The sequence below is a fragment of the Zalophus californianus genome, chromosome 12 (assembly GCF_009762305.2).
Source record: "Zalophus californianus isolate mZalCal1 chromosome 12, mZalCal1.pri.v2, whole genome shotgun sequence".
In the NCBI taxonomy this organism is placed as follows: Eukaryota; Metazoa; Chordata; class Mammalia; order Carnivora; family Otariidae; genus Zalophus; species Zalophus californianus.
Genome location: NC_045606.1, coordinates 23,484,003 through 23,495,397, shown reverse-complemented (window position 1 = coordinate 23,495,397; position 11,395 = coordinate 23,484,003). Strand labels below are relative to the sequence as shown.

The 11,395-nt window shown below is 36.3% G+C and overlaps 1 protein-coding gene across 1 annotated transcript; it reads right to left on the bottom strand.

Moving 5' to 3' along the window:
- Positions 1–10,577: 10,577 nt before the first annotated feature.
- On the bottom strand, positions 10,578–11,075 carry LOC113911116 (60S ribosomal protein L12-like). The gene has a single exon (XM_035723210.1). The coding sequence runs from the start codon at positions 11,073–11,075 to the stop codon at positions 10,578–10,580; it is 498 nt and encodes a 165-aa protein (XP_035579103.1).
- Between the last annotated feature and the right edge of the window lie 320 nt (positions 11,076–11,395).

Below are 11,395 nucleotides of genomic sequence, written 5' to 3'. Positions count from 1 at the left end.
CCTAGAAAAAGGGACTTCTTTAGGCAAAGTAACACGGCAGATAATTTTAATTCATGTAAGTTATTTTGGCAAAGCAGTAGGGTATGCAGAAGAAGTGACTGCAAGAGAGAATATTCTATTTCATGGAATTCTAAGAACTGGGAATGTAATAGGAAGAGCCTCATTGCCATTACAGTTTGAGAATAGTTCTATATCCAAAGAAAGTTCATAGACTTTAGCAACGGGAATTTGTGAAACTTTTTTTTTTTTTATTGCTCTGCTACAGATATCTTCCTTTTTCTTTCCCACTATCAGATGGCTGACTGTAATCTCCTAGTATCTATTATCTCATAATTTTGGCATGCACATAACTTTGGCTTATTGTGACTGTCCTCCATGTTATTCCTTATTAGAACCTTATATTTACTAAACCAACAGCTAACTGAGTCAGCCATTTGGTTTTCCTTGTTTCGAATTTCAGTGAGAATCTTTGTTCTAGTTCTAAATGGAAGGTTATTAGGTTGGGTTAGAACCGGATGTTTTTAGATGGTTTGCACAGAAGTGGTTTAAACAGCTGTGGCCAGAGTGAAGGTAATAGACTCCTGTGAAACACACAAAAAAATTTCTCCTACTTCATCAGATGAGGATTTCACCAAGGTGGTTTCCAGTTTGTAGGACTGTAGGGAGGGAAGGCACAGTGCTCCTTGTAGGAAAATATTTTCCCAATTTTATACATCAGAGAACTGAGGCTGAGAAAAGTAACATAACTGGCCTTGGTCGTACACCTTGTGAATTTTTGAGGACTTAGAGAATTGCCATTTCCATATCACACTATCTTTTAGTCCTCACACCAATCCTGTTCTTGGACAGGTTCTCTTCTCTTTCTTTAGTCTTCTTATAACTAAAACTATTTTGGGATCATTGCAAAATGTATATTTATAAGGTGAATTGAAAGATAAAAAGAGAAAGAAAGATAGTTAAAAGAAGAGTAAGAAAGGAGAAAAGAAGTACATTTGCAGCTGTGATAAAAAGTTACTCTTCATATGTGAGTCAGCAATTCTAGAGTTCACCCGCTTCTCTTAAGTGCATATAGTTTATAATTCTTCCCATAATCTATTTTGATTGTGTACTGCTGCAGGTCTGCTATTTAATACTTGGTTGATTTCCTCAGAAGAGTCAGGATTCCTAAATCTACCAAGCAAAGTTAACCACTTATATATACCATTACACTTACAATTTTAAAACTCCATGAACTCAAAAATTATATAATATAAAAGGAACATGGTGATTTGTAACTAATTATACATAAGCCTTATCCAGATATATCATCCAAATAGAAATTTACTTAGAAATACATAGAACAAGTTTGCTGACAGTTTGCTTCACAATGAACAGACACAGGAGAATAAAGGACAGAAGGTCTATTCAAACTGATAAGTAAACAATATTAGCTGAAATATCAGCTAGGAGAGTTGACTCCTTGTCGAGGTCAGAGATTTTAATCTTGAATTTATTTCTTTTAACATTTTAGGAGAGTAGAATGGCTGGCAAAAATACTGCTTACGCATTATATTAGGTAATTTTTTTCTGATTCATTATTCAATATTTCCTCCTTAAGCATTTAGAAACAAAATGTGCTTCAGATGCAAAACCCTAGGGTCTTGCAATTTTATTAAATGTTTTCAGCAAATATATCTTCTTACCTTTACTTATTTTCTGGCTGAGAATTCAAGAAAGGGAAACAGGAAAATTTCCCATCGACTTCATAAACAATCAACAGGTGTATACAGAGAAATGAATAAAAGAAAATAAAAATTTATCTTTAAAGTCATTTGAGTATGTACTACTGTCAGCATGAAATTGGAGAAGAGATGAAATGTGGATATGGATGAATTTGGCACTCAATTTATTAATTTCTAAAGTTTACTTGACAGTATCTTCATTTTTGTGAATTAATTTAGCTAACTTAAATTAAATCTGAGTGTACTGGTTTACTGTAACTGTGGTAAACTTACAAATTGAGCAGTCTGGTTATTTCTTTTATAGAAACTTAAAATTCCAATAAAGTTCATGGAAAAAGTAAATCTATTCTACAAGATCTGCACTTTATACAGTATAGCTTTTCGGAAGAAAACAGTACAATGTATAAAATTGTATCCAGCTTAATTTTATTTTAGTAAAGAAAATATGTTTTGGATAAAGAAAGTTATGTTTATGCTTTTTCAGTGATTAAATGTCAAGTTAAAAATAGAAAACTCCTTCCATACAAAACAATAAATAAGAACCTGCTAAACATTCTTCTATGACCTCCAAATAGCAATGTCATTGGCCCCATTTCATTTCTTAAAGCTCAAGACCAGAGAGAAATAGGAGAAAAAATTCATTTTCACAAAACAACCTAATCATTAAAAATATAGTATAGTACAATTGCCTAACCTATGAAAATACTCTATGAATCAAAGAAATTGTGACTATTTAAATGAAGAAGTGTTATTGACAGTAAAGATGTTATCTCTTATGGGTTTTAATCCCTGGTAGGGAGTTTAAATTTGACTGATGCCCCTTTAATATAAAATCTCATGGGACTGATGTCATCTCTATGTCCTCTACTATGCTCCTAAATGTTTTTATAACGATCATTGTAATAAGCTCTGGGATTTTAAAGACATGGGGTAAGTCAATGACATTTTAAGCATCATCTCCTTTTTTTTTTCTTCTTTCACGTTACTAGTGCCTTTTCAAGCATGTTTTATTATTTCAGAGTTCTGTAACAAACTACCAAATAAAATCCATAGAATTCAATAACCAATGTACCAAATATTTTAAACAAAAGTTAATCAAAGCAAAAGTAGCATTAACTCAAAATAGTTTTCCTGCAGTGAAGGATAAATTATTTAAATTGCATTTTAATCATTTACAGAAAGTTGGCATACTAGCTGTGAATAAACTAAGTAAAAACAGAGCCATGGAAAATGAATGCAATACTATCAACAATTCAAGGCAAATGACATCTTATTTATGCTCCCAGGTTAATCTATATGTTATTGATAATGCATTGATATATAAGACAGAATACCTATCATTATAAGCACAGAAAGACTTCAAGATGTGGCTAGGTGTTAAAAGTTCCCTAGAAGATTGTTTACCTCTGAATCCTTATACATACCTGGCAAAGTGAGTGTACCTAAGTATTTAACATATTTTTTGAATGCTGAAAAATAAAAATAAACAATCTTGCTCAGTACAAGTCAAGATTTCTGTGGGAGAGACAAGAGGAATAATAGATTCAACATTTAGGGAAATCAAGGTAGTCCAAAGAAAATGAGAATCAAAAATATTGGGCACAGTGGGTTAAGTGTCTGCCTTCGGCTCAGCTCATGATCCCAGCATCCTGGGATCAAGCCCTGCATCCGGCTCTCTGCTCAGCTGAGAGTCTGCTTCTCCCTCCCCCTCTCCCTCTGCCCCTCTCTCTCCACTTGTGCCCTGTCTCTCGCTTTCTCTCTCTCTCATATAAATAAATAAAATCTTTAAAAAAAAACTGCAAAATATAGATGAATGCAAGTTCTAGAACTGATAGGAAAACAAAGGAAATATAATGTAAAGAATGATGAAAAATGGAAGAAAAATAAAGGGAGGTATCAAAAGAGGTTTATCAAAGAAGGAAGTCAAAGGATATTTTGAATGGTTATTTTTTACCTCATTCATTCATTCATTCATTCATTCATATATATTGATGTCTACCATGTGCCAGTCATTCTTCCAGGAACTAGAGGTAAAACAATAAACACAAAACCTTTTCTCTTATCAAGCCATAGAACTTACATACTAATGGGGGAGACACAATATGTAATATGTAATTTCTGAGAAGAGATAAATAGTAGGATAATTTAACATTAGGGTAATTCTTATGAAGACAGAGAGAGAGGAGTTACTCTTTCAGAAAGGTTGGTCAAGAGGGTCTCTCTGATCAGTTAGCACTTGAACAGACTCTTAGATTCAGACATATGGGGTCAGTTAAAGGAATGGGGGGGAACAAAAGGAATATTCCACAGTTCTAGTGCTGCTGGAGAAGAGCAAGAGCTAGAGAGAAGGCAATGAGCTAAGAGAAGGAATAGCGCTTACATCATATTGGTCTTAACAGTCCATGTGGATCTGATTCTTTGTGAGATGAGAAGTCACTAGAAGGCATTGATCAGAGGAGAAACTTGATCTGACTTGCAGATAAAAATTACTTTGGTTGCTGTGTGGATTATAGACTATAAAAGCTCAGAGACAAGTATGGTACTTTTATAATCATAGAAGGAAAAGACCTTCATTTGTCCTTATTAAAGAAGAACATTTAATATAACTAACACAAGATAAAAAAACCCTTAGAAATGAAGGGTTATTGGCTCAGAGGAAAAACGAAAACCGAAAACCTGGCTAAATTTTAGCATAAAAATAGGTAATTCAAAAGTGGGAGATTTATTTTACATTGGCTAATTGGCTGGACAAGTGAAAAACATGGTGAGATTTAATTTTTTCATATAAAAATTAGAATGTAAATATTTGAAAGGAATTCAGTGTCTGTTTTGGAAGAGGAGTGATCATTACCCTTCACCAAGAGGAGAATATATAAATATCCTTCAGGATTCCTAAAGAATAAACCGTTCCTTCAGAATGAATGTGGAAGAGAAAGTTGTTAGGAGACATTCATTCCCCCTGCTGTTAATCCCCTCTTCACCTCTCCTCACTCAGCTGGTTTTGGCTCATGGTAAGCCCTGTGAATGCTGCTTTCACAACTCTCCTTGGTCCCTTGTCACTCTGGCCAGGCAGGCATTACCTCCTTTATCGCTAACCTCACTCCCCTCCAGACGCCCTGCCAACCCATCTCCTTTAACTATATTTTCCAGTTTCAATCCAGCCTGTTTATAAATCTCTTGACCCCACCTCTTCTCATCAGCCATCCTCTTGCTCATATTTCTTTCTCCTCCTCCTGAGTCATTAAAAGTGCTCAAAGGTCTCCCATAATACAAACCAGGATCAACCACTTTGATCCTACACATTCTCTAATTTCCACCCACTCTCTTCTCCTTTCTCATGCAAACTTCAGTTGTCCTCATTTGCTTGTCCCCTCTTTCAATTTTCCCACTTATATTGCTCATTGAACTGGAAACTGGTTCCACCTTCAACATTCTCCTGAGTTATCAATAACATCCTCTTAGACATTGTGTTAGTCTGTTGTTGGAAGTTCTACTGATTTAACACTGTTGACACGTTACTCAAAACTCTTAATATCTTGTCTTTTTCTTTTTTTAAGATTCTATTTATTTATTTGAGAGAGAGAGAGAATGAGCAGGGAGAGCGGCAGAGGGAGAGGGAGAAGCAGACTCCCCGCTGAGCAGGGGTTGATCCCAGGATGCTGGGAGATGCTTAACTGACTGAACCACCCAGGCGCTCCCTTAATACCTATCTTATGTGACATTACGCTCCCCCTGTTTTTCTCTAATCTCACTAAAACTTCTCTTTTGTTGCTTGTTGCAGTCTTTGCTTTACTCATCACTTATAAGTTGTTATGTCTCTGTTCTCTGCTCTTCTCACTCTAAAATCTTCCATCACTGGTCTCAACCTTCATCTAGATTTTAACTAATACCAATTTACTTATGGTTCCCATATTTACACATATATTAGATACTAGGTCCAACACCTAGCCACTTTATGCAACTTCCTCTGGGACATTTCTATCCCTAGGCTGCAGCTGTCTTCCTCCTTGTTCCCATAATATTCTGTGAATATTGCTATCAGTTCACTTCTGGTATTTTTTACTAATATGAATATGTTCATGTGTATATCTCGTAAAAAAATTGTGAGCCACTTGACATAACAGAACGTGTTTGTTTTGTCATCTTTATATTTGTAATATAGAGCACTTGTAATATAGTAGGTACAATTTAAACATGAATTCATGATGAAATAATGATGATTTTCTACATGAACTTTCAAACCAAGATGCAACAAAGGATTTTAAAAATTTTCTTTTAGCTTGAAAGCACAATATTTTAAATGGATTCAAATCTAACAATTCTCTCAACCTAATTGGGAGATGACTTCAAGGGAGGGAGTTTCCAATGCCTTTTATCTCCAGAGGGAGTCCCCTTGTCCTAGAACTCTGATGAGCAGCATGAAAATCTTTAATATATAGACATCTGTTCCACTTATTCTTACTAGTTTTGGTGCTCTTCAAAGAATCTGTTTAATGCAAAAATACTTATATGTTTTCATTAGAGACATAAAAAATACATTTGGATGATCAAAGTGAGAACTTTAGGGTAATTTTAATGATGATTAATGCACTTACAGTAGGTTGTACTATTCAAAGCATTTCACATTTGTTATGCTATTTAATACCTACAAAATTGTTCTTTTATATGTCTGAATATTTTAAACTATTTCCTATCAAAAGACTGAGACATTAGTGAAAAAAGAAAACATTAAAATTATTACATATGGTTTTGGGGTGCCTGGGTGGCTTAGGTGGTGGAGCATGCAACTCTTTTTTTTTTTAAAGATTTTATTTATTTATTTGAGAGAGAGAGTGAGAGAGAGAGAGCACATGAGAGGGGAGAGGGTCAGAGGGAGAAGCAGACTCCCTGCCGAGCAGGGAGCCCGATGCGGGACTCAATCCCGGGACTCCAGGATCATGACCTGAGCCGAAGGCAGTCGCTTAACCAACTGAGCCACCCAGGTGCCTGCAACTCTTGATTTTGGGATTGTAGGTTTGAGCCCCACACTGGGTATAGAGATTACTTAAAAGAAATAAAAGCTTTAAAAAAATTATTACATACTGGTTTCTAACCAACACAATACAATAAAAACTTACATTTTAAAATGTATTTCTCCTCTTTTCCATAATACACAGTGTACTTAACACATTTATTCTTTTCTCCTCTAGTTTTTGGTACAATATATTATTATTTCTTTATCTGTGTTTGCCATATGATCCCTATAAGAATGTATGAATTACAATATCTTTTTTGCTCCATAGAAAAATTGACTTTAATTTTGAAGCTTCATATTTTTTCTGATGACAAAAAAAATGTATATTATAGAAAATTAAAAAGAAAAAAACAGGGCGCCTGGGTGGCTCAGATGGTTAAGCGTCTGCCTTAGGCTCAGGTCAGGATCCCAGAGTCCTGGGATTGGGTCCCACATCAGGCTCCCTTCTCCTTGGGAGCCTGCTTCTCCCTCTGCCTCTCTCTCTCTGTCTCTCATGAATAAATAAATAAAATCTTAAAAAAAATAAAGAAAAAACACACTAGGAAATAATCACAAAAACATCAAACAGAGGTAATCTTCATTACTATTCTGAAGGGTATATGTCTGTTTATTTTTATGCACAAAGACTATAAACTATATTTAACCTTTATAAATAAATATACTTTATTTTTAAAAGTGGAACGATGATGTGCCTCTTATTTTTATAATCTGCTTTTTAATTTATCAGTATATTGAGAACATAATGTTAGTAAATTTTTATAGAATATAATGACAACAAATGGCTCCAAAAATAATGCTCTATCATAGTTAACAATGCTTTATAAATGTTCTAATATATATGTCTTTGTGTGCATCTCATTTTTTATCTTTGTGTGCATCTCATTTTTTATCTAGGTGATGTATTATTGAGTCAGTTGTGACAAGCATTTTTTTTTTAATTTTATTATGTTATGTTAGTCACCATACAATACATCATTAGTTTTTGATGTGGTGATCCACGATCCATTGTTTTCGTAGAACACCCGGTGCTCCATGCAGTACATGCCCTCCTTAATGCCCATCACAGGGCTAAACAATGCCCCCCAAACCCTGTTTGTTTCTCAGAGTCCATAGTCTCTCATGGTTCGTCTCCCCCTCCGATTCCCCCCCTTCATCTTTCCCTTCCTTCTCCTAATGTCCTCCATGCTGTTCCTTATGTTCCACAAATAAGTGAAACCATATGATAATTGACTTTCTCTGCTTGACTTATTTCACTTAGCATAATCTCCTCCAGTCCCATCCATGTGGATGTAAAAGTTGGGTATTCATCCTTTCTGATGGCTGAGTAATATTCCATTGTATATATGGACCACATCTTTTTATCCATTCATCTGTTGAAGGGCATCTCGGCTCTTTCCACAGTTTGGCTATTGTGGACACTGCTGCTATGAACATTGGGGTGCATATGGCCCTTCTTTTCACTACATCTGTGTCTTTGGGGTGAATACCCAGGAATGCAATTGCTGGGTCATAGGGTAGCTCTATTTTTAAATTTTTGAGGAAACTCCACACTGTTTTCCAAAGTGGCTATACCAACTTGCATTCCCACCAACAGTGTAAGAGGGTTCCCCTTTCTCCACAGCCTCTCCAACATTTGCTGTTTCTTTCCCTGTCCATTTTTGCCATTCTAACTGGTGTAAGGTGGTATCTCAGTGTGGTTTTGATTTGAATTTCCCTGATGGCTAATGATGATGAACATTTTTTCATGTGTCTGTTAGCCATTTGTATGTCTTCTTCAGAGAAGTGTCTTTTCGTATCTTCTGCCCACTTTTTGACTTGATTATTTGTTTTTTGGGTGTTGAGTTTGAGAAGTTCTTTATAGATCTTGGATACCAGCCCTTTATCTGTAGTGTCATTTGCAAATATCTTCTTCCATTCTGTGGGTTGCCTCTTTGTTTTGTTGACTGTTTCCTTTGCTGTGTAGAAGGTTTTTATCTTGATGAAGTTCCAAAAGTTCATTTTTGCCTTTGTTTCACTAGCTTTTGGAGATGTATCTTGAAAGAAGTTGCTGTGGGCGATGTCAAAGAGGTTACTGCCTGTGTTCTTCTCTAGGATTTTGATGGATTCCTGTCTCACATTGAGGTCTTTCATCCACTTTGATTTTATCTTTGTGAATGGTGTTAGAGAATGGTTGAGTTTCATTCTTTTGCACGTGGCTGTCCAATTTTCCCAGCACAATTTATTGAAGAGACTGTCTTTTTTCCACTGCATGTTTTTTCCTGCTTTGTCAAAGATTATTTGACCATAGAGTTGAGGGTCCATATGTGGGTTCTCTATTCTGTTCCATTGGTCTATATGTCTGTTTTTGTGCCAGTACCATGCTGTCTTGGTGATCACTGCTTTGTAATATAGCTTGAAATTGGGCAACATGATGCCCCCAGCTTTGTTTTTCTTTTTCAACATTTCCTTGGCGATTCGGGGTCTTTTCTGATTCCCTACAAATTTTAGGATTGTTTGTTCCAGCATTTTGAAAAATGTCATTAGAATTTTGATCGGGATGGCATTGAAGGTATAGATTGCTCTGGGTAGCATAGACATTTTAACAATGTTTATTCTTCAGATCCATGAGCATGGAAAATTTTTCCATCTTTTTGTGTCTTCTTCAATTTCTTTCATGAGTGTTCTGTAGTTCCTAGAGTATAGATCCTTTACGTCTTTGGTTAGGTTTATTCCGAGGTATCTTATGGTTTTTGGTGCTATTGTAAATGGAATCATTTCTCTAATTTCTCTTTCTACAGTTGTGTTGTTAGTGTATAAGAAAGCAACTGATTCCTGTGCATTGATTTTGTATCCTGCCACATTACTGAATTGCTGTATGAGTTCTAGTAATTTGGGGGTGGAGTCTTTTGGGTTTTCCACATAAAGTATCATGTCATCTGCAAAAAGAGAGAGTTTGTCTTCTTCTTTGCCATTTTGAATACCTTTTATTTCTTTTTGTTGTCTGATTGCTGTTGCTAGGACTTCTAGTACTATGTTAAACAATAGTGGCGAGAGTGGGCCTCCTTGACATGTTCCTGATCTTAAGGGAAAGGCTCTCAGCTTTTCCTCATTCAGGATGATATTCGCTGTGGGTTTTTCATAGATGGATTTTATGAACTTGAGGAATGTTCCCTCTATCCCTATACTCTGAAGAGTTTTAATCAGGAAAGGATGCTGTATTTTGTCAAATGCTTTTTCTGCATCAATTGAGAGGATCATATGGTTCTTCTTCCTCCTCTTATTAATGTGTTCTATCACATTGATTGATTTGCGAATGTTGAACCACCCTTGCATCCCGGGGATAAATCCCACTTGCTCGTGGTGGATGATCCTTTTAATGTATTGTTGGATCCTATTAGCTAGGATTTTGTTGAGGATTTTGGAATCCATATTCATCAGGGATATCAGTCTGAAATTCTCCTTTTTGATGGGGTCTTTGCCTGGTTTGGGGATTAAGGTAATGCTGGCTTCATAGAATGAGTTTGGAAGTTTTCCTTCTGTTTCTATTTTTTGAAACAGCTTCAGTAGAATAGGTATTATTTCTTCTTTGAATGTTTGGTAGAATTCCCCAGGGAATCCATAAGGCCCTGGACTCTTGTTTTTTGGGAGGTTTTTGATCACTGCTTCAATCTCGTTACTGGTTATTGGCCTATTCAGGTTGTCAGTTTCTTCCTGTTTCAGTCTTGGCAGCTTATAGGTTTCCAGGAAGGCCTCCATTTCATCCAGATTGCTCAGTTTATTGGCATATAGTTGTTGATAATAATTTCTTTTTTTTTCCCCACTGGTTGTCAAATGATCCTTTATTGAAACATTTTCCTTTGTAGTTAACTAGCCAGGCATTCCAGGGCACCACTGTTGATGTCATCTATGATGTCATGAGGGTGGCGGCCGCCTACATCACAGCCCACAGACTGGGCAGTCCCCAGGATCTCTTTAATGGTTCCAGAGAGTTCTTTGGCTAAAGATTGGTGTCGCATCTGCCAGACAATATTGACAATCTCATCAAAAGTGATATTTCCACTGTGCTTAATGTTTTTCTGCTTCTTTCTGTCTCTTGGTGGTTCCTTGAGGGCTTTGATAATCAGGGCAGAGGCAGAAGGTACCACTTCAATCTGGGCCTGTCTGTTCTGAATGGTCAGTTTCACCATAATCCTTAGACCTTTCCAATCACTGGTTGCTTTGGCGATGTCATCACTAACCTTTTTTGGAGACAGACCCAGCGGGCCGATCTTCGGGGCCAGGGCAGATGTGGCACCGACTTCGCCACTGGTGTACCTCAGGTACATGACTTTGATCTCGTTGGGGTCGAACTTAGGTAGCATGGCGGAGGTGGCTGGTGTCGGATGAACCCAGATTCAGGATGACCGAAGAAAGTTGCACCTTTGCCTCCCCGAGCCGAAAGACAAAAGCTGATAATAATTTCTAATAATTGTTTCTATTTCCTTGGTGTTTGTTGTGATCTCTCCCCTCTCATTCATAATTTTATTAATTTGGGTCTTTTCTCTTTTCTTTTGGATAAGTCTGGCCAGTGGTTTATCAATCTTATTAATTCTTTCAAAGAACCAACTTCTAGTTTCATTGATCTGATCTACTGTGTTTCTGGTTTCTAATTCATTGATCTCTGCTTTAATTTTAATTATTT